At 40.1% G+C, this 24,372-nt stretch overlaps 1 protein-coding gene and 1 non-coding gene across 4 annotated transcripts in view; both read right to left on the bottom strand.

Moving 5' to 3' along the window:
- SPEN (spen family transcriptional repressor) overlaps nucleotides 1-24,372 on the bottom strand; it is a 92,007-nt gene that overhangs the window by 18,578 nt on the left and 49,057 nt on the right. For all 3 annotated transcript variants that reach the window (XM_030805882.1, XM_030805883.1, XM_030805884.1), the window contains 6 exons: nucleotides 13,271-13,431; nucleotides 11,460-11,660; nucleotides 6,432-6,583; nucleotides 3,061-3,186; nucleotides 2,593-2,706; nucleotides 1,146-1,259 (listed from right to left, as the gene is read on the bottom strand). In XM_030805882.1, the coding sequence (XP_030661742.1) occupies nucleotides 1,146-1,259; nucleotides 2,593-2,706; nucleotides 3,061-3,186; nucleotides 6,432-6,583; nucleotides 11,460-11,660; nucleotides 13,271-13,431 (868 nt within the window). The remainder of the gene's footprint in view (nucleotides 1-1,145; nucleotides 1,260-2,592; nucleotides 2,707-3,060; nucleotides 3,187-6,431; nucleotides 6,584-11,459; nucleotides 11,661-13,270; nucleotides 13,432-24,372) is intronic.
- LOC115833064 lies at nucleotides 11,764-11,864 on the bottom strand. The gene has a single exon (XR_004028517.1). It is a non-coding gene; the product is annotated as a small nucleolar RNA U13 (small nucleolar RNA).

The following is a 24,372-nucleotide window of genomic DNA, read 5'->3' as shown; positions in this document are numbered from 1 at the left end:
ATTTTATTAACCTGAAATCTCTCAAATTCTGTATAAACCGTGATAAAGGAATGAAATTTATAAAGTTTCAAACCCAATTTTGAAGGAGTGAAAAAAGCAAAATGGAAAACTGAAATGGCAATTAAGTAATCAGATCAACTAAATCCAGCAATCTCTGTTGCCAAAACTACAGTTAGAATATAAAATAAAATATGGATGAACATTTTAAACTTTACTCACAGCTGGGCTTCAAAGTTATTAAAGCATACGATGCCCATCAGCTGTCAATTAGCTTATCATCTTATTTTTAAAATACTTCTTTCAACCTAACAATCATAGTTATTTCATAGTTATTAAGTGCATAAATTCCTTCAAACTACCATGAATACAAGTTTTTAAATACATACACTAGACATAAAATTATGCTTTCAGTGGCTACCCACTCTTCAGGAGAGTAGGAAAGGAAAGAAAGACATATCATTCAGGATGCTGGACTGATACTATGAGGCCCTGGGTGTCAGACACCCATGGGTGACTGCAGTCGAGCCTGCGATGAGAGTGTCTATGTGAGCATCAGCACCCAGACACTGAGAAGCACACTTCTGTGAATGAGAGGATTTTTAGGGAAGGATCTGTGGCTAATAGTTTAAAGATGCTGTGCCCACAAGTAGCTGAGCATAAAATCGTAATACTCCCCCTTAAACACTAATGATACAGCATACGTGTCCTGTAAACCACTCCCCTGGCTGGCAGCCTACAAAATGCTAGTTATTAATGGGGTGAGGTTTTTTGTTTTTTTTTTTGTTTGTTTTTTTGTTTTGAGATGGAGTCTCACTCTGTCACCCAGGCTGGAGTGCAATGGCATGATCTCGGCACACTGCCACCTCCGCCTCCTGGGTTCAAGCAATTCTCCTGCGTCAGCCTCCCAAGTAGCTGGGATTAATAGGCATGCGCCACCACGCCCAGCTAATTTTTTTTGTATTTTTAGTAGAGACGGGGTTTCACCATGTTCATCAGGCTGGTCTCGAACTCCTGACCTCAGGTGATCCACCTGCCTTAGCCTCCCAAAGTGCTGGGATTACAGGCATGAGCCACCACGCCCAGCCCAAGAGGGTGAGATTTGAATAGGACTTTGTTTTGCTTCTGTTTAAAGTCATTCTGCACACCTTAATTTTATTCCCACCGATTTTCCTCCCTTTGGTCTCTTTTACAGCTGCTTGTGCATATTCAATTTCATTGTAGAGAACCAGGGCCATGCCTTTTAAGCGGTCAAACACCACCTGTAAAACAAACAAACAACAAAAAACAAGTAAGAGCCTCATCCAGCTTAGTGTCAGTTCCAACAAAATCCACAAGGACACGGATGAGAAAAAATATATTTTTATATATTTTATTCTATTAAAAAAAGTGTGATGCACATTGTAGTGAACACAATAAAATGAAAATGTGCAGGGACTGTTTACAACCATAGACATTATGGGTTGAGATATTATGCCTTTAATTTGTTCTTCTGTATTTTACTTTGTTTTCCATGTTTACTGACCACTATATTGTACTTCAGTAAAGTATTCATCTTGTTTTGGCTCAAAACAAAAAAGCAAAACCAACAACAACAAAAAACACCCTTGAAAGGAAGGAAAAATTAAGAACAACAAACAATTTCTGTGAACTTTGGCTACAAGTAGGATTAACTGTCTTAAGGCTGTGGATTTTTTTATACAGGCAATCTTTAAGATGTGTATTTCTCTCAACAACAAAAGCTACATTTAAAGTATTGTCTGCCAGGCGTGGTGCCTGTCATCTCAGCACTTCAGGAGGCAGGTGGATCACTTGAGGTCAGGAGTTTGAGACCAGCCTGGCCAACATGGCAAAACCCCATCTCTACTAAAAATACAAAACTAGCCAGGCGTGGTGGCACACACCTGTAATCCCAGCTATTCGAGAGGCTGAGGCTACAGAATCGCTTGAACCTGGGAAGGCGGAAGTTGCAGTGAGCTGAGATCCCGCTGCTGGACTCCAGCCTGGGTGACAGAGCGAGACTCTGTCTCAATTAAAAATAAATAAATAAATTAAAAAAAAAATAAAGCATTGTCAAGGCTATACAATATACCTACCACAGAGTAAACATAGTTTTAAGGAACCGAAGCTTGACCTTCACACACTGAATTGGGTCTGGAGACCCTTTTCCTGTTGCTTATGGATGTATTACATAAAAATCATTGGTTAGATGAATATTCTGTTGTGTGAACTTACCCTCATTTAAAAAAGTCTAATTACATATTTAGTGCAAATGTGAATAACTATATAATCAGACTATCTAATTTTAATGTAAGATAAAATTATAAAAATCCCTAAGCAACATTTCTATTTCATTCTATTTATACTATGAGAATAGTTTCAAAATTAATCACCTTGGCTAGTTCAAAATAGTTTTTCCAAATACTAATAAGGCAACAGATGCAAATGCCCTTGTTGATCAAATCTTAGCAAACATAATTTTAATGTGCTAGTTATTAAAGAAATAGGCAATGGTAGCCAATTGAGACTGAAAGGAGAGAATACGAAGACGAGTGAGTCAGATGTCTGAACCACACAGCAAAACCTCCCGCCTACCTTTACCACAGGCCCATATCGGCAGAAATGTCGTGTTAAATACTGATCTGACACGTTCGAAGAAAGCCCATCTAGCCACACGCAGTTTGTAGGCATGCTCTTTCCAAAACCCAGCTGAATATAAAAGGCAAAATTTCTATTAGTAAAGTTCACAATTACTATTCAACTACAGAATTCTCAGAAAACTGGTTTTCTATAGGAATCTTATCAAATCAACATCTCAAGTGGGAACCATCTGGTTAAAATTAAATAGGAATATATTAAAAAAAAAAAATCCTGCCTGGCTAATCGAGTATTAATCAGATTATAGTACATAATAGGATAGGAATACAAAGAAGTATATCACTTTTATGGTTATCTGTCTTACTAGGATCTTAAATAATAATGCATATGCAAAAAAAAAACCCTTCAAATCTTAAAAAACAAAGTAAATCATAACAGCACAATAATTTATGCAAATTCATTTACCTTGAGGCGATTATTTCCAAGATATTCCCCATCCATCTTCTTAATAGCTTTACAAACGCTAGCAATATCACAGTATTGCAGAAACGCATACTGAGGAACTCCATTTACTTTCTTAATGTCAATATCCTGAAAAAACCAATGAATACAACTTAGCAATATGCCCAAGAAAATAAATTAGAATGAACCAAGTCCATATAGGGTATTTATTTCTCAAAAAAGTCATGTTCTCAATCATCATTTACTTAAAAAAAATTGTACACCTTAATACAATGGTAAGTTACTAGTTTGCTATAAAACATATAGCATTTGTTGTCACAAACCATGAAATCCTTCTCATGTGAAGCTCTCTGCAAAGGAACAACAGCGTTGCAATTCAAAATTCAAAATTTAAAATCCATAATAACAGCATTAAGAGAAACTTAACGATAATAAAGAAAAGGCAGGCTATTTCGTGAAATCCTAAGAAATAACTCCCTTCTGCAATATCTAAAATTGTTATTAGGGGCCAGGCCATTTAAAACATGGTATCTGGCTGGGCACGGTGGCTCACACCTGTAATCCTAGCACTTTGGGAGGCGGAGGCAGGCGGATCACTTGAGGTCAGGAGTTCGACACCAGCCTAGCCAACATGGTGAAAACCTGTCTCTACCAAAAATACAAAAATTGGCCGGGCGCGGTGGCTCACGCTTCTAATCCCAGCACTTTGGGAGGCCGAGGCAGGCGGATCACAAGGTCAGGAGATCGAGACCACGGTGAAACCCCATCTCTACTAAAAATACAAAAAAAATTAGCCAGGCGTGGTGGCGGGCGCCTGTAGTCCCAGCTACTCAGAGAGGCTGAGGCAGGAGAATGGCGTGAACCCGGGAGGCGGAGCTTGCAGTGAGCCGAGATTGCGCCACTGCACTCCAGCCTGGGCAACAGAGCAAGACTCCGTCTCAAAAAAAAAAAAAAAAAACAAACAAACAAAAAAATAAAAATACAAAAATTAGCCAGGCATGGCGGCACGTGCCTGTAATCCCAGTTATTCTGAAGGCTGAGGCAAGAGAATCGCTTGAACCCATGAGGCAGAGGTTGCAGTAAGCCAAGATCGCACCATTGCGCAGGTGACAAAAGTGAAACTCCGTCTCAAAAATAAATAAATAAAATATGATATCTGAGAAGATTAATAAATCTTTGTTCTTTAACCTTTAAAATTAAAAGATCAATAAATAATAAATAAGTAACAGATAACTGTCTAAAGACAAAAGAAGCTGGAGCCCAGATAGGTTACTGAATTCCATACCACCCATCTAGGCAGGCAGTAGAACTGCAATCAGAGTATATGCTACTCCCACAAAACCAAAAGAATTTGACAAATCAGGCTGGGTGCGGTGGCTCACGCTTGTAATCCCAGCACTTTGGGAGGCTGAGGCGGGCAGATCACGAGGTCAGGAGATCGAGACCATGGTGAAACTCCGTCTCTACTAAAAATACAAAAAAACTAGCCGGGCGTGGTGGCGGGCGCCTGTAGTCCCAGCTACTCGGAGAGGCTGAGGCAGGAGAATGGCGTGAACCCGGGAGGCAGAGCTTGCAGTGAGCCGAGATTGCGCCACTGCACTCCAGCCTGGGCGACACAGTGAGACTCTGTCTCAAAAAAAAAAAGAATTTGACAAATCAAAATAATTGAAAATGAGGTCATCCATTTCTCCATCAGCAAGGAAGGACATTGGGGTGGGACTGACATACCTATCAAGGACACTAACTAACTACCAGGGTTTCCAGTGCTTTGATGAAACCTCAGATGTGTGACTTTGTGGCCAAGAATCTGTAATATCATATTGTTGGAGCATTAATTGGGGGTTGTGGTTCTCTATAAGTCTGCTGTAGCTGAACCAAGGAGGCATGTGCAGATTTCTACAGAAGTTACGATTCTATGAAAGATTTTGAGGAGATGAGAAAGGCTGGTATCTTATAAAATGATATATCCCAGCCTGGGCATGGTGGCTCACACACGTAATCCCACCACTTTAGGAAGCCAAGGCAGGCGGATCACCTGAGGTCAGGAGTTCAAGACCAGCCTGGCCAACACGGTGAAACCCTGTCTCTACTAAAAAACACAAAAATTAGCTGGGCCTGGTGGTGGGCGCCTGTAATCCCAGCTATTCAGGAGACTGAGGCAGGAGAATCACTTGAACCCAGGAGGCAGAGGTTGCAGTGAGCCAAGATCACACCACTGCACTCCAGCCTGGGTGACAAGAGTGGAACTCCGTCTAAAAAAACAATAATAGTATATCCCAAGATTACAAAGCTGTGACCAAAATATTTGCATTTTGAAACTGACTCCAATTTTGAGTCATAAAGGAACAGAAAACTTCTTGTACCCCTTAATCTAACAATGACTTGCATAATATAAAAAGTGATTCAAATTAAAACTTCCTAATAGAATTGAACTGCTAGCAGACTACACCCATATTCTAGTAATCCCCAAGGTATTTCTGATGTGCACTGTGATCACAAAACAATCGTACACTAATTTGCTGCTTCTTTTTTTGGAGACAGGGTCTCACTCTATCACCCACGCTGGAGTACAGTGGCATGATCTCGGCTCACCACAGCCTCTGCTTCCTGGACTCAAGTGGTTCTCCAGCCTCAGCCTCCTGAGTAGCTGGGACTACTGGAGCAAGCCGCCAACACCCAGCTAATTTTTGTATTTTTATGGAGACAGGGCTTTGCCATGTTGCCCAGGCTGGTCTTAAACTTCTGAGCTCAAAGTGATCTGCCCACTTCACCCTCCCAAAGTGCTGGGATTATAGGTGTGAGCCACCATGCTCAGCCTGCTGTTTCATTTTTAAAACCATTTTTCTCTTCCAGATTTTATCCACAGGACTAGAGATGGCATTAAAACAGAACCCAATGAACAAAGAAAGATAAAAATGGGTAAGAGCCAGCCTGGGCAACATGGCAAAACACCACCTCTACAAAAAACACAAAAATTAGCTGGGCGTGGTGGGACATGTCTACAGTCCCAGCTACTCAGGAGACTGAGAGATGGGAGGATCACTTGAGCCCAGGAGGTTGAGGCTGCAGTGAATCGTGATCATGACACTGCACTCCAGGCTCGGAGACAGAGTGATACTCTGTCTCAAAAAAAAAAAAAAAAAAAAAAAAGATAAAATATATATGTGTAAACAAAGGACATATATTACATTTTTACACACGTATATAGAACCATACCCAATGGGATTCTTTCTGGATTATCTTTTAGCAAGAGCTAAAAGCACACGACAATATTCATTACACCATTAAATATCACCTTTCCAAATATAATCTGTGCTATGCTTTATGTGTTATGACAAAGACCTAAAATTGTTTTCATAGTAAAAGCAACATACCACAATTTCTCCAAAGCGCTGGAAGATGTTGCGAAGGTCATGGTAAGTAGTGGTTTTTTCAAGGTTGCCAATAAAGAGAGTTCTTGTTGCTTTGGGGTGAAATTCATCTATCCTTTCATCCAAGGGGCGAAATTCATTTTCACTTTCCGTTTCTGTAAGTGGAACGGGGGCCAAGTAAAAAGAAAAGAGAGTATTTCAATGCATATTTATATATCATGGAAAAATCTACATTTAAAAAACAAAATGTCTGAAAAAATGGGCTTGAATACTCACATAAACTGAAATATCATAAACACCTTCAGAAATAGCCATCCCTTACTAACTCTAAAGCAAAAACGGAATACAAAGGCTAAAGAAACGTTTCAAAAAAAATTAAGGCTAAAGTAACACTTTGTTTAACCTTTAAAATTAAAAAATAAACTGATTTAAATCTGCTAAATTAGCTGGGAAGGGTGGCTCATGCCTGTAATTCCAGCACTTTAAGATGCCAAGGTGGGAGGATCGCTTGAGCCCCGGAGTTTGAGACTAGCCTGGGCAACATGTTGAAACCCCATCTCTACCAAAAACAATACAAAAAATTAGCCAGGTATGGTGGTGCACACCTGTATTCTCAGCTACTCAGGAGGCGGAGGTGGGAGAATAGCATGAGCATGGGAAGTTGAGGCTGCAGTGAACTGTGATCATGCCACTGCATTCCGGCCTGGGTGATGGGAGTGAGAGAACCTGTCTCAAAAATAAAATAGAAAAAACAAAATAGGTGTCTTTGCTAAGGTGATCTGTTGTTTTTGGGACAGTCTCACTGCCACCCAGACTGGAGTGTACTGGCATGATCATGGCTCACTGGAGCCTCAACCTCCCAGGCTCAGGCAATCCTCCAACCTCAGCCTCCTAAGTAGCTGGGACCACCGGTGCATGCCACCATGCCTAGCTAGCTTCCCCCCACCGCTGTAGAGATAAGGTCTCACTTTGTTGCCCAGGCTGGTCTCTGGGCTCAAGCAATCCTCCTGCCTCAGGCTCCCAAAGTGCTGGGATTACAGGCGTGAGCCACTGCACTTGGCCTGATTTGTTTTAAAAATAATCACTGACACAGAAATAGATTTTAAACCCCAGCAAAAATGGTAATTAATTATTTGAGCCTAATCCTAGTTTCCAAAATTACGTAGCAGGCTCTCAGTTTGGAATATAAAACTATACTCTGAAATAGACATAAAAACTCAGCTGAAAATAGTCCACCTTGTTTGTTTAATTTCATTTACTTTTCAACACTTTATAAGATATTTAGCATTTCGCACCCTCATACTAACACAATAAATCAACTGTCTAAATACGGAAATTTTAGATATAAGAGTAACTATGAAAACTGATTAAAGCAATGTCTTTTAAATATCTTTTGATGTTGCATGGTCCCCAGTGACAAACAGAAAGAGGTTAAATGATTGTTATGGCTTCTGGCTTCTTCTTCTTCTTCTTTTTTTTTTTTTTTTTTTTTTTTTGAGACAGAGTTTCACTCTTGTCGCCCAGGCTGGAGTCCAGTGGAGCAATCTCGGCTCACTGCAACCTCTGCCTCCTGGGTTCAAGCAATTCTCCTGCCTCAGCCTCCCAAGTAGCTGGGATTACAGGTGCCTGCCATCACGCCTGGCCAAATTTTTGTATTTTTAGTAGAGACGGGATTTCGCCATGTTGGGCAAGCTAGTCTCGAACTCCTGACCTCAGGTGATCCGCCCGCCTCAACCTCCCAAAGTGCTGGGATTACAAGTGTGAGCCATGACGTGTGGCCTCTATTTTTTATGATCAAAAGCCCTGGCTTGATTTCTAATTTATCGTAGCCTTTCTCTGAAGCTCCATTTATAAACTTGGTCTAGGGCAGGAACGCTCAAGGTTTTGTTGATAACAATTATAGGAAACTACTGTGTGTTCTTTTTTCTTAATGTAAAACAAAGCCATCCAAAAAATTAATATTTAATCAACTTTACTGAACTGAAGCATTTAGGGCCAGCCATTGAACATTACTGATAATGTCAACGACACTGGTATTTTTAAAAACTCAATTTCAGGGACCTTGAGTTAAGTCAGAATACATCTCACTTCTGAGCCCAGACTGATGGCTCCAATGGTAGCTCAACTAATCTTACTCCTTTTGATCAATCAGACTATGATGTACTTTCACATGAAACTCAGATGGACTCAGAAACTACCCAGGACTCATAATAGCTGTCTCCATATATTCTGCATATCTCAAAGGAATATATCTCATTTTAAGCTCAATTTGGTCTTAATTTAAATGTGCGCAGACATTTAACAATATTTCAAAAAATTCAGAGAGAATATTGAGGTTTGTGCTCCGAAAGGCAGAAACACAAGAGAAAGGCATGATTTGCAACTATTAAAATCTGTAACGGCTTCATTCCCACCAAATGGCCTGGTACATTTTCTTTCTTTCTTTTTTTCTCCCCCTTGGAGATAGGGTCTTGCTCTGTTGCCCAGGCTGGAGTGCAGTGGTGGGATCATAGCTTACTGCAGCCTCAAACTCCTGGGCTTAAGCAATCCTCCCACCTCAGCCTCCCAAGTATCTGGGACTACAGGGCCTGGCTGATTTTTTATTTTTTGTAGAGATGGGGTCTCACTTTGTTGCCCAGGCTCATCTCAAACTCCTGGGCTCAAGCGATCCTCCTGCCTCAGCCTCCCAAAGTGTTTACAGGCATGAGCTTGGTCAGGCATGGTGGCTCAGGCCTATAATCCTAGCACTTTGGGAGGCCAAGGTAGGAGGATCGCTTGAGCCGAGGAGGTCGAGGTTTTGGTGAGCCATGATTATGACACTACACTCTAGCCTGGGTGGCAACAGAGTGAGACCCTGTCTCCAATCAATCAATCAAGGTGTGAGCCACCACACTCAGCAGTAAATTTTCAAGATTGGAAATTTAGTTAGCAAAAAAAAAAAAAAAAGTTTTCCACGTGTAGTCCACTTAACCTTCACAACCAGTCAAAGTCTTAATGCCTACACACCTTTGGGAAAAAACTTCTTGAACTTGTAATTTCACGCTTAGGGGATTGTAATGCAATGTATGGGAAAAGAAATCTTAGAAGCCACCAAGGGGTCTACATGCAAAGTTAGGTTTCTTGGATTTGGATCTTTGAAAATAATCCTTGACCTAAGCAATCAGCTCAGTACATTTCAATATAACATTCATGATTCAACCATCTGACAGCATAATTCCAACCAAGTCTCCATACTCAAAATTCAACTGCTTTCACATATCCTATTTAACTGGTATTTAATGTTGTCCTATCTGGGAAAAGTATTTAGCTTTTCTATACTTGAACCAACCAAACTTCTCAAAATTTTCACTGGCAGTAGGTAAAGCCTATTTCCTACGTGCTAAATAACTAGGTTAAAAGCTTTTTACAGTAAAAATCTCAAGCTAGCCCTACCATCTAGAGATAAAAGTTACATACTGAATGCCCCTGGATGAGATCCTCCTTACTTAATAATTATAAATGGCTCGAGAAATGTATATAGATCACACGACATTCTAAATGTTTCTCAAGCCGTTCTGACCTGTTCCAAATGTGTTTAAAGAACTCCTGGAGTTGCTCTTAGTTTAGTAAAATTTAGGGCAGTCCATCTCAAACTTGATGGAAGAAGGACTGTGAAGGCTTAACCTATTATCCTTTGAAAAGATAATATTCCTTTGAATTGTTATGTTTCATTGTAACATCACAGAGTGACCATTTTGCAGTGGTCACCCGAACAATTCCGTGCCAGTTTTATTATACAAATAACATATTTGTGCATCTTCATCGGGGAACTACATTTTTTTAAATTATCTAATAAATGAATATTACAAGAATATTCATATTTATCCTATAACAGGCCATGTTTAACCTATAAATTCCACTTAAAGTCTTAAAGTTCAAGTGTCTCAGCTTCATAAGGTGACTATAAATTTTTAATGTTTCTATTGATTCCTTTACAAATTTCCTCACAAGTTCTGTTAAATTAGGGGTTCCCAAACTTAAGTGTGTAAACTCTGAATCAGTAAGCTGGGGCAGGGTTAAAGAGCCTGCATTTTTAAACAAGTACTACAGGCAGTCCTGAAACAGGAGAAATGCCAGTGCAAGCCACGTGTGAGAAGATTTCCTGCCTTATAACAGGTTCCACAGGTAGGTTCAAGATAATAAATGTTCCCTGGAAATTCTCAGTGGGTTGCACCCATAAGGCTTATTCCTGTTACTCTGTCTTCAAGGTCATGCAAGCTGGAAAAACAGACCCAACTTGTATTGGACATAATAGAAATAAAACTGGTCTAACAAGTCCCCCACATCAATATTAAGTAGTTTGCTTCTTTTTTCTTTTTATTTTATTTACTTATTGAGATGCAGTCTTGCTCTGTTGCCCAGGCTGGAGTAGAATGGTGCGATCTCAGCTCACTACAACCTTGACCTCCCGGGTTCACACGATTCTCCCGCCTCAGCCTCCCAAGTAGCTGGGATTACAGGCGTGCACCACCAGGCCCAGCTAATTTTTGTATTTCTAGTAGAAACAGAGTTTCACCATGTTGGCCAGGCTGGTCTTGAACTCCTGACCTCAGATGATCCACTCACCTCAGCCTCCCAAAGTGCTGGGATTACAGGCATGAGCCACTGCGCCCAACCAGAAGTAGTTTCCTTTCTAATTCAAGGTAATTCTGTTGTCACACTCCTAGGAGCTACCTCCTAGTTTTGATAAATTCAATCCTTTTGGGAAGGCTGGACTCAATAAGGGTCTACAGTTCTGCCTTTCAGACTCTTAACAGTCAGCAAGTCTCCATTACAGCAACAGAAAAATCTACCCTCCCTAACCAAAACAATGTTTTTTATTAAGTTGAACAATAAATAGAACCATCTTTTAAAACAGAAGACAATGGAAATATGTCAATAAATAAAGCCAGAATAGTGTCCTCATTCAGGATCATATGCTGCCCTCTCATACACTGCAACACCAACAGTGTGTGTGATGTGTAACTTAAACTCAGCTTGCTTGTGTCTTACCTGGACCTATCCACGCTGTTACTTCAATCTGCATGCCAAAGAAAAGTTTTCCTTTTGATGCAGTCAAGGCTTTTTCTTGGTCCTCTTGCTGCCGAAAGAATACCAGACCATACCTCTCTTCTGAAGTTCCATGTATCTGCACTGAAGTTACTTTTCCAAATTTCTTAAATTCGTGGAAAAGGCCATCTTTAAGGCTTGTATCTAAATTCCCAAACAAAACCAAGTAATTAATTCTTCTAATTTAATTATAACTAAATAAGCAACCTACTAAATCCTTAGCCTGATTTTCTCATTTTTTTGTTCATGTCAGATAGGTAATATACCAATGTCATAACAAGGTTTAAGAGAGGCACACCTCACACAGCGTGAAAACCCAATCATCATGCTTACGAACCACAAAAGGATCTAGCTTGAGATTTGACTGAAGTTTTATTGTCATTAAAACATTACTTTTTCAAACAAAAAAGCTCTAAAAACACAGTTTGGAGATTATTGTACAATTCTGAAAATGAACTAAGTGTTAGATAATAGTATTGGTTATTTGTTAGGTAAGAATGATACTGTGGTTATCCAGAAAAATGCCCTTATATATTATAGATATATACATAAATATACGTCTGTAAGTAGGTATGAAATAAAACAACATCAAGGATTCACCTTAAAGGTTAAAAAAAAAAAACAGTAGGAAAGCAGGAAGACAGGAAACAGATACAGCAAAAATGGCAAAATGATGATTTCTGAATCTTGGATATTATATAAGGGGAGTTCATTTTGCTATTCCTTCTACTTTGGGGTATGTTTCATAATAAAAATTTTACATATCTGTTTATAAAGTGTTAAAGACTTGAAATGGAAAGGCATTGTCTATCTTTCCAAGGATCATCTCAATGATAAAATTGTGTGAGAAGTGTCATGTAGCATGCTAAACAATTCTAATATCCTTTACAGATAAATCATACCATCTGGGGGTCTTGTGTTAATTTGCTTTATTAGAAATATAAAAGGTGTATAGAAAGGCAAGCCAATTTTACTCCCTTGTCCATTTCTAAATTACCAAGTACTCTAAATCAAAAGGTCATCAACATTGGTATCTCAATAACTCTATTCACAAACCTGATACATAAGTTTTTAGGCTATTTTAGTAAATAATTTTTTTTTTTTTTTAGAGACAGAATCTCGCTCTGTCGCCCAGGCTGTAGTGCAGTGGTCCAATCTCAGCTCACTGCAAACTCCGCCTCCTGGGTTCACGCCATTCTCCTGCCTCAGCCTCCCGAGTAGCTGGGACTACAGAGGCCCGCCACCACGCCCGGCTAATTTTTGTATTTTTAGTAGAAACGGGGTTTCACCATGTTAGCCAGGATGGTCTCGATCTCCTGACCTCGTGATCCGCCCGCCTCGGCCTCCCAAAGTGCTGGGATTACAGGCGTGAGCTACCGCGCCTGGCCCCTATTTTAGTAAATAATTTAAGCAATCACTGAAATACACTTAGCTAAAAAATACTTAATTTGGTCTTTGTTGGCATGACTATCTACTAATACTTTTAACTTGTTTACATGCTCAACATGACTAATGTAGGAGTAACAGTATATTATGGTCAGCTGTCAATTAAAAATATTACCAGTAAAGGAGAGACCACAGAATAGCTTAAGCAGACTTTTCCATTATTCATGGCTTTCCTCATTTAAATGTTAATATTTTGAAATGGGTTTTCCATTATAATTTTATGCCCAAAGTTATTTCAATGTAATGCAGTATCATACCTCATTCCTCAGTAGTAGCACAGAGGAAAGGATATTCACACAAAATTTTACCTGTAGAGCGTACTGGAAGATTCTGGACCTTGATCCCAAAACTTTTACGGGGCTCATCTTTTTCCAGAGATGAAAGCAACTGGGAAGTGGGTGCTGGGACTGCTGCAGACTGAACTGATCGAGCTGGAGAATCATCACTTGAACTACTGCTGGAATCACTGCTGCAAAAAGGCAACAACAACAAACTTTAGTGAAAAGACAGAAAATGAGTAGCATTAGAAAACTTCTTAAACTAACAGGTCTAAACTTTCGGACTGGAATTTCTGGAGGCTCTGAATTCTACACATCTATCTCATACTATACCTTCAGAGGTGGCAGAAGACGATAAACATACAGGAGCACAAAAGTATAATCTTCATTTACCACCACATACCACCAATGCAAGTGGTGCATTCTATTAATAACTTGAACAATTTTTTTCAAATGAAGTAAGACTAGTGAATTCAATTCACTTAGTGTAATAATAATAATAGTGCATATATGGGTTTGGGATTCTGAGGTCTAGATTCAAATCTTGGATCAGACATATAGCACATGTCCATGGACAAATCACTTAACACCTTTGAAATGGGTTTCCTATCATAATTTTATGCCCAAAGTTACCACATGGAATACAGGACTCTCAGCCAACATAATGAAACTAAATGAAAATAGTATTTCTAAAATTTCATCATACCCAATTTCCCCCAATATCAAACGTATAAAATGAAAATAATCATAATAGTACCTATATCACAGGGTTAAGAATTAAATAAAACAGGTGGGGCACAGTGGTTCACGCCTGTAATCCCAGCACTTTGGGAGGCTGAGGCGGGTGAGGTCAAGAAATTGAGATAATTCTGGCCAACATGGTGAAAACCCGTCTCTACTAAAAATATAAAAATTAGCTGGGCGTGGTGGTGTGCACCTGCAGTCCCAGCCACTCGGGAGGCTGAGGCAGGAGAATTGCTTGAACCCGGGAGGCAGAGGTTGCAGTGAGGCAAGATCGCGCCAATGCACTCCAGCCTGGGTGACAGAGCAAGACTCCGTCTTAGAAAAAAAAAAAAAGAATTAAAGAAGAAAACGCACAAGTTTAGAGAGTTTGGAATATGACAGGTATCCAATAAATAAAACAGGGCCGGGTGTGGTGGCTCACACCTATCATCTCAGCACTTTGGGAGGCAGAAGTGGCAGGATCGCTCGAAGCCAGGAGTTTGAGACCAGCCTGGGTAACAGAGTCAGGCCTTGTCTTTAAAACAAACAAAACAAACAAATAAATAAATGAAGCAGCACTGCTCAGTTACTATTAGTAGTAGTAGTAGCACTACTACCTCATGGGTAATTTTTAGGAAAACAATACCCAAAATAATTTTCCAGGTAGGTGCAACTTTTAAATTACTGAAGGACTAATGAATAAATATTATGTAAGTTACTAGATAATGTTACTTTAGGCTTTCTTCACTGTGGATAACATGGAAAAGTGAGAGTTAATGAAACTAATCTCTTCAGTTTAATAAAATCCTCAGACAGTCAACTGAAAGACAAGAAGGAAATGCTACTTACACAGTCAAATTAAGAAAAAAATATATTTAAATAAGTTTATTATGCCTTACTTCTCTATGCAAGTTCATAGAAAAAAAGTTTATTATGCCTAAGAACTACGTGAGAAACATAAAATTCTCTTTTCAGTACTGGACACGCAAGACTTTTGTGGCTTGCTTTTATGGCATTCTCAAATAGGTTAATAAAAAGTTATTTACAGATTTTGCTATCTTTCTGAAATTTTGCTTCATATTCTCCTCCATGTTATAAAGGCCTCACCTTTCAAGCAAATCATTTTGAGTGGTGAATCCATCTTAAGCACACTAGCTACAGGAAAAGACCCAGGGTAGTTTCTGTCTTTGCACTAGAACTACAGCTCTCATACTGAGGACAATCACTAATCCATCCAGACAAATGAGTCCAAGTCTAGGTTGAAAAAAATTTGCTACAGACCTTTTTTTTTCCTTTGAGACACAGTCTCGCTCTGTTATCCAGGCTGGAGTGCAGTGGTGCGATTGTGGCTCACTGCAACCTCCACCTCTCGGGTTCAAGTGATTCTCGTGCCTCAACCTCCCGAGTAGCTGGGATTACAGGCATGCACCACCATGCCTAGCTATTTTTTGTATTTTTAGTGGAGACAGGGTTTCACCATGTTGCCCAGGTTGGTCTCAAACTCCTGACCTCAAGTGATCCACCCACCTCGGCATCCCAATGTGCTGGGAATACAGGCATGAACCAACACATCCAGCCGCTACAGCATTTTTTTTAAAACTAAATAAATTCTATGTTTTCTTATGGAAAACTAAAGATGTTTCTAGAAAACTAATAATTTGCACACCATTTTTAGCTCTCACATGTTAAAGCGATAGACAAAAATTTGACCGGGTGCAGTGGCTTAGTTCCTGTAATCCCACCACTTTGAGGCAGGAGGACTGCTTGAGGCCAGGAGTTCAAAACCAGCCTGGTCAACACAGCAACACTCCATCTCTACAAAAGAAAAATTAAAAAATTAGCTGGGCATGGTGGCACGTACCTGTAATCCCAGCTACTTGGGAGGCTGAGGCAGAGGATCACATGAGCCTAGGAGTCTGAGGTTGCAGCGAGCCATGGTCACACCACTACACTCCAGCCTAGGCAACAGAGTGAGACTCTGTCTCAAAAAAAAAAAAAAAAAAAAAAAAGGATGAAAACATGCCGGGTGCAGTGGCTCACGACTGTAATCCCAGCACTCTGGGAGGCCAAGGCAGGTGAATCACTTGTGGCCATGAGTTCGAGGCTAGCCTGGCCAACATGGTGAAACCTCATCTCTACTAGAAATACAAAAATTAGCCGGGCTTGGTGGCACGTGCCTGTAATCCAAGCTACTCTGGAGGCTAAGGCATGAGAATCACTTGAACCAGGGAGGCAGAGGCTGCATTAAACTCTGATCACGCCACTGCACTCCAGCCTGGGCAACAGAGTGAGACTGTCTCAAAAAAAAAAAAAAAAAAAAAAAAAAAGAGAGAAAGAAAGAAAAGAAAAAGAAAGCTTAATAAGGTTATCAGCACTTTCTGATAGTGGTTTGAAATGTAGGAAAATAAACCTCTGTCAGTGCAAACTACTAGGGACAAAGGCCTTGAGATAAAATCATAAGCTGTCATTGTTAGGCCCCTTATGAATGACTTAGGTTTAGCTTTCCCATCTATAAGAAGAAAAAATGTTTGCTGATCATCCAGCAAAAGCAGTGTTACAAGTATTAAGTACATGCTATCCTGAATACGATATTGTCATTGACATTAGGGTTTAATGAAATCAATCTTCTGTTTTTAGCACAGAAGGAAAAAGATACTTGTTATACATGTTAAATACTCCAAGTAATATTAATACAAGATTATTCACAAGGCCACCAGATGACAGTATAGAATATGTTATGTGACTTATCGACTTAGTCAATGGCAATAATCATAAAGTAAACATTAAGGAAAATATTTTAATTACAATACTACCAATATTATATACACCAAATTTCCTTAGCAACAGTGGTTACAGAAGTAAACAATCACGAGCAAAAGCAAAATTTATGGCTACTGAAATCATTAATAAGGGCCGAGCACGGTAGCTCATGCCTGTAATCCCAGCACTTTGGGAGGCTGAGGCAGGCAGATCACAAGGTCAAGAGATCGAGACCATCCTGGCCAACATGTTGAAACCCCGTCTCTACTAAAAATACAAAAAAATTGGCTGGGCGTGGTGGCACACGACTGTAGTCCCAGCTACTCGGGAGGCTGAGGGAGGAAAACTGCTTGAATCCAGGAGGCAGAGGTTGCCGTGAGCCAAGATCGCACCACTCCACTCCAGCCTGGGGACAGAGCAAGACTCCATCTCAAAAAAAGAAAAAAGAAATCATTAATATGGCAACAAAAAGTTCTACACAAGTTTGTATTATAAAAATGAAGGCCAGGCACGGTAGCTAACGCCTGTAATCCCAGCACTTTGGGAGGCCAAGGCAGATGGATCACCTGAGGTCAGGAGTTTGAGACCAGCCTGGCCAACATGGTGAAACCCCATCTCTACTAAAAACACAAAAGTTAGCTGGGCATGGTGGCTCATGCCTGTAATCCCAGCTACTCAGGACGCTGAGGCAGGAGAATCGCTTGAACCCAGGAGGCAGAGGTTGCAGTGAGCCAAGATTGTGCCATTGCGCTCCAGCCTGGGCAACAACAGCGAAACGCCATCTCGAAAAATAAATAAAATAAAATAAAAATGGAGACGGCTGGACGCGGTGGCTCACACCTGTAATCCCAGCACTTTGGGAGGCTGAAGCAGGTAGATCACCTGAGATCAAGAGTTTGAGACCAGCCTGGCCAACATGGTGAAATATCAGCTGTACTAAAAATACAAAATTAGCCAGGTGTGGTGGCATGTGCGTGTAATCCCAGCTACTCCAGAGGCTGAAGCAGGAGAATCACTTGAACCTAAGAGGCAGAGGTTGCAGTGAGCCAAGGTTGCGCCATTGCACTCCAGCCTGGGCAATAAGGGCGAAACTCCATCTCAAAAAAAAAAAAGAGAAAGAGACAAAGATAATCAATCAATGGTGATGATGCCTTTAAAATACAGTACAAAAATAATAGTAGAAATCAGATTTATTATAAACATTTAAACAGATGTATTATAAACATTATCACAGGCCATTATTATAAACATTATTACAGGCACGGTGGCTCATGCCTGTAATCCCAGCACTTTGGGAGGCCGAGGCAGGTCAATCACCTGAGGTCAGAAGTTTGAGACCTCAAAAAAAAAAAAAAAAAAAAATTATCACACTTTCTTTGGGTGAATCCCCTACTACCACACCAATTCTGAAACAAGATACAGAATTTAACTTTTAGAATCATCTGCTGACTAATGCAAAGTGGCAACTAGAAGGGGAGAGTGGTTTTAAAATAAATTATGAAACGATAAAAATGGTACAAGTTTTTAGTTCACTTTTTTTTTTTTTTTTTTTTTTTTTTTTTTTTTTTTGAGATGGACTTTCGCTCTTATTGCCCAGGCTGGAGTGCTGCTCACTGCAACCTCCACCTTCCAGGTTCAAGTGATTCTCCTGCCTCAGCCTCCCAAGTAGTTTGTTGGCCGCCATGCCCGGCTAATTTTGTATTTTTAGTAGAGACAGGGTTTCACCATGTTGGTGAGGCTGGTCTCGAACTCCTGACCTCAAGTAATCCACCCGCCTTGGCCTCCCAAAGTGCTGGGATTACAGGCATAAGCCACCGCGCTTGGCCTCGAGTTCACATTTTGATATGCTAACCTACACTGCAATGTACCATGGATTTCAAGATCTTGAATCAAAATGAAGGGCTTGAATGTAGGCCCCCAAATACTTTTCAGTCTTACTAAATTGACAGAAGGCCCAAATGCCTGGAATTCTTGTCCATTTTAATTTTTTAAAATTTATGTTCACAATTTTGTTAGAGCTAAAGAATCACAACAGTTCATCGAAATGCATGATATGGTATTCAGTCGTTTCTTAAAAGCCAAAAATAGTTCATCAGAAGCTAATCTAAGTTGTCTTAAAGAAGTAGTAATAATGGTGTATTGACTAATTGTTTTAAGAAAGTGGAACTTACCCAAGCGCAACAATATTACATGTTCAATATCAATTGAAAGTATCATTCTAAATAAAGAATTGGAAGCTGGGCACAGTGCATAGTCTCAGCTACTCTGGAGGCTGAGGCAAGAGGATCCCTTGAGCTCAGGAGTTTGAGACCAGCATGCACATGACACAGCAAGACCCCAGTCTTTTCAAAAACAACAACAATTTGAGGCCAGGTACAATACTTTGGGAGACCAAGGCAGGCAGATTACTTGAGCCCAGGAGTTTGAGACCAGCTTGCGCAACAGGACAAAACCCCATCTCTACAAAAAATTAGGCATGGTGGCATGTGCCTGTGGTCCCAGCTACCTAGGAGTCTAAGGTGGGAGGATCATCTAAGCCCAGGTGGTCGAGGCTGTAGTGAGGTGTGACGGTGCCACTGCACTCCAGCCTGGGCTGGAACACAATTTAAAAGAAATCTAGTTCCACTTTTCCTAACCACATTTCCAAAGACAATTAAGGACAAATTATTTCTTATAATTTGTAATTAAGATTATTGAAAAAATGAAGAATCAGATCTGACCAGTATTTCCTTATGAAGAAATATAAGAGTAGTAATGCTAAATGACGAGTTAATGGGTGCAGGAAATCAACATGGCACATGGATACATATGTAACAAACCTGCACATTGTGCACATGTACCCTAAAACCCTAAAGTATAATAAAAAAAAAAATAAAAAATAAAAAAAAATTAAAAAAAAAAAGAAATATAAGAGTAGGCAACTGGTTACATAACAATCCTTAATAATCAGAATATAGGATGCTAGGATTCTCATAAACCAAATAATGATATCATATCATCAACTAATCCTTTTCCTGCAGCCATTTTACACACAGAACTACATGAGCATTTGACTCTTACCACTGAAAATGCCAAGGCACTGAGTATGCTATTTATAAGATGACTCAGGGCTATATTTGTTAACATACAAGAGTGACATCCAATTACTGACTTCTGTATCCCTGTATTATTTGTAAACATTTACTTATGGCAAATATGCATCTATACTGGTTTTTCTTTTTAAAGCTGGAAGATTTAAAGGCATTTAACCAAATTAAGTTGAGAAACAAAACTCTGGCATAAACCAATACTTTCAGAAAGGAGCAATTAGGGCAATTAGAAAACATTGCAATTAAGATAGTTAGAGGGCCATTTGTCATAACCAGGTATCTCCCTACCCATCAGGTAGCTAATAATTTTTCTCTCCATATAATCAATATATAATTTGGGGTCAAAAGAAAAGATTTTCAATCAGGTTTGGGTGCCCACTGGTCCTTATCTAATTTCTATTAGAATAATCATCTATTTTATTTTAACTTTTATTTATTTTATTTTTTGTAGAGATGGGGTCTTTGTTGCCCAGGCTGATCTCCAATTCCTAGGCTCAAAGGACCTTCCCACCTCGGCCTCCAAAAGTGCAAATTATAGGCGTGAGCCACCATTCCTGGCCCATAATCTCTTAAACAGAATGCAACACCACAGCAAGTAATAACACTTCCACACCTCATTTTTTTTTTATAAGTCCAAATTGTATCTTTCTAGTGCAGCAGTTATCTAGGCGTAAGAAGACCTGTGAGAACCCAAAATCCTTTTAGGAGATCTGTGAGATCTTCCCTATTTCAACTGTGTATCTGTGTGAGGCCAAATTTTCTTCATATACTTCACCCAAAAAACCTTATAATCACAGTTTGAATACAGAATTGGTTATGAGAATCTAACTATCTTACTAAACTAGACGTTTAAGATTTTCAGGCCGGGCACAGTGGCTCACACCTGTAATCCCAGCACTTTGGGAGGCTGAGACGGGAATATCACTTGAGCTCAGGAGTTTGAGATCAGCCCGGCCAACATGGCGAAACCCCGACTCTGCTAAAAATACAAAAATTAGCCGGGTGTGGTGGCACATGCCTGTAGTCCCAGCTACTTGGGAGGCTAAGGCATGAGAATCGTTTGAGTCTGGGAGGTGGAGGTTGCAGTGAACCTAAATCATGCCACTGCACTCTAGCCTGGGTGACAGAGTAAGACTGTCTCAAAAAAAAAGAAAAAAAAACTAAATAAATAAGTAAAAACTAAAGGGTTTTCAAAAAATAAAACATCATTCTCACTAAAACAAAAATTTTAAAGTTTAAATTTCAATACGGCAATAGATACTATACTGTCAATAGATACTATCCACAATAAACGAAAGCCCAATAATTTTAAAATGTAAAGTCTTAAGCCTAGAAAGTTTTAAAAACAGTTCAGCAGTCCCATGTGACACCATTACCATTTTCAACTCCACCACTTCTGATGTAACCTGAATTTAAGCCTCTTTTGTTGATGGTTTTTTGTTTTTTGTTTTTTTTTTTTTTGAGATGGAGTCTCACTTTGTCACCCAGGCTGGAGTGCAGTGGCATGATCTCGGCTCACTGCAACTTCCGATCCCCAGGTTCAAATGATCCTCCCACCTCAGCCTTCTGGGTAGCTGGGACCACAGACCACAGGTATGGACCACCACGTCCAGCTTTTTTTTTTTTTTTTTTTTTTTTTTTTTTTTTTTTTTTTGCATTTTTAGTAGAGACAGGGTCTTGCCATGTTGTCTAGGGTGGTCTCGAACTTAGCTCAAGCAATCTGCTGACCTCGGCCTCCTGGCTCATTACAGGCATGAGCCACCAGCCCAGGCTCTTTTTTTTTTTCCCCAGAGTCTCACTCTTTTGCTCAGGCTGGAGTACAGCGGCGCAATCTTGGCTCACTGAAACCCCTCCCTCCCAGGTTATAGCAATTCTGCTGCCTCAGCTGCCCCGACACCTTTTTTTTTTTTAAGGGACGAGGTATTACTATGTTGCCCAGGCTGGCCTCAAACTCCTGGGCTCAAACGTCCTCCTGTCTCAGTCACCCTAGATGAAGCTGGAACTACATGCATACACCACCACACTTGACTCAAGCCTCTATTTTTTTTTTACTCCAAAAAATAAAAAGGAAATAATCAACTGAGTGACCTGCCAAGACACTTCATTTTGCCTCTCTTAACTTGAATTTCCCTAGCGATTAGCAGACCTCATGATCTTTCAAGGTCCCTACTAGTTTTAGCAGGATTCTACAACATTTTTGTTGTCACAGTGGGGGTGGGGTGGGGTAGGGTTACTGGCATCTGCCAAGTACCCTACAGTGCACAGGACAGTCCCAACAAAGAGTTCTCTGGTCTCAAATGTGAATAGTGCCAAGGCTGAGAAACCCTGGCCTGTATTATTTCTTGGACTGCTTTCCCGTCTTTTGAAAAAACAACATGCTAATTTCAAGCTGCGATCCAAACGCAGGATCCTTAACATTGATTATTCTTCCTCATTATTTATGTATCATTTCATAAAAATCTTTGAATTGTAGGAAAAAAATGTAAACTTCTGAAAATCAAACTTCCTCAAGAAGAAGCTGAGATCTAAAACACTCTGGTGTCACTTGATTTTGGAAAACATGATAAAAAGGTAAAGTATAAACAACTTTTTTACAATATTAACTTCACCATTCAATATCAAGGTCACTACTTTATAGACAAAACCATTTTATAATTTTTAAACAAGTAGTAAGTAAAATATATACAGTATTGCTACTCATACTCTAGTGTAAGGTTTACATCAATGAAAACGATTCCATTCATATTGAAATGGTTTTTATTGCAATAGCTTTCCTTACCGTCAACCTAGGGCCTGAAGGTGGTAGTTTAATATCACAATTAGATTTTTCCTCATCAAAGTACAATGCTCAGAAGAAATTAGAAAAAGGTCTATTTTACACAATAAGGTTAATGGAGTATTTTGCTTTATAATTTTGACATTTTTAATTTCCTTTAAAAAGCACACTACATGCCTGTAATCCCAGCACTTTGGTAGGCCAAGGAGGGTGGACCGCCTGAGGTCAAGAGTTCAAGACCACCCTGACCAATATGCTGGCACCCAGTCTCTACTAACAATACAAAAATTAGCCAGGCATGGTGGCATGCAGCTGTAGTCCTGGCTACTCAGGAGGCTGAGGCAGGAGAACTGCTTGAACCTGGGAGGCAGAGGTTGCAGTGACCCGAGATAGCGCCATTACACTCCAGCCTGGGTGACAGTGACACTCTCTCAAAAATAAATTAAATAAATAAATAAATAAATAAAACAATAGAAACCACACTACAACTCAACAACAAAAAGCAACCTGATGCAACACTGGTCAAAGACTTCAAAGACATTTCTCCAAAGATATATAAATGGCAAATAAGCACAAGAAAATATGCGCAACATCTAATAATTAGGGAAATGCAAATCATACCATGTGAAACTGGGCTCATACTTGTAGTTGACACTACTTGGGAGCCTGAGGCAGAAGGATAGCATGAGCCCAGGAGTTCGGGTTCAGCATAAACAACACAAGATCTTCCAAAAAAAAAAAAAAAAAAAAAAAAAAAACTCCGCCACATGATACATCACTTCACACCCACTAGGATGGCTATTATTAAAAACAAACTGCCAAGCACAGTGGCTTACGCCTGTAATCCTAGCACTTTGGAAGGGCGAGGCAGGCATATCACTTGAGCTCAGGAGTTCAAGACCAGCCTGGCCAACATGGTGAAACCCCGTCTCTACAAAAAATTACCAAAAACGATTAGCCAGGCATGGTGGTATGTGCCTGTAGTCCCAGCTACTTGGCGGGGGTGCTGAGGCAGGAAGATGGCTTGAACCTGGGAAGTCAAGGTTGCAGTGGGCCAAAATCACACCACTACACTGCAGCCTAGGTGACAAAGTGAGACCCTGTCTCAAAAAAACAAGCAAACAAAGTAACAAATGCAAGGATGTAAAGGAACTGGAACCCTTGTGCATTACTGACGGGAAAGTAAAATGGTACAGCCATGGGGTTCCCCAAACGCTAACTTACCACATGAACCAGCGATTCCACTATGGTTATATACCCAAGAGAAATGAAGACAGGAACTCAAACAGATATTTGTACACTCACATTCACAGCATGTTCAACACCCAAAAGGTGGAAGCAACCCAAGTGTCCATCAACAGATGAGTGAGTGAACAAAATATGGTATACACATAAAATAGAATATTATTCAGCCTTCTAAAGAAAGGAAATTTTGGCTGGGTGCAGTGGCTCACGCCTGTAACCCCTGCACTTTGGGAAGCCAAGGAGGACGGATCACCTGAGATCAGGAATTCAAGACCAGCGTGGCCAACATGGTAAAATCCCATCTCTACTAAAAACACACAAAAATTAGCCAGGCGATAGTGGCATGTGCCTGTAATCCCAGCTACTCGGGAGGCTGAGGCAGGAGAATCGCTTGAGCCTGGGGGGTGGAGGTTGCAGTGAGCCAAGACTGAGCCACTGCACTCTAGCCTGGGCAACAGAGTGAGACCCTGTCGCAAACAAAAAAAAAGAAAGAAAATTTTGACAAATGCTACATCATGAATGAACCTTGAAGATATTAT

This window comes from Nomascus leucogenys, chromosome 24, assembly GCF_006542625.1.
Source record: "Nomascus leucogenys isolate Asia chromosome 24, Asia_NLE_v1, whole genome shotgun sequence".
Classification (NCBI taxonomy): domain Eukaryota; kingdom Metazoa; phylum Chordata; class Mammalia; order Primates; family Hylobatidae; genus Nomascus; species Nomascus leucogenys.
Note: the sequence above shows the minus strand (reverse complement) of the source record. Positions and strands in the feature narration are given on the sequence as shown.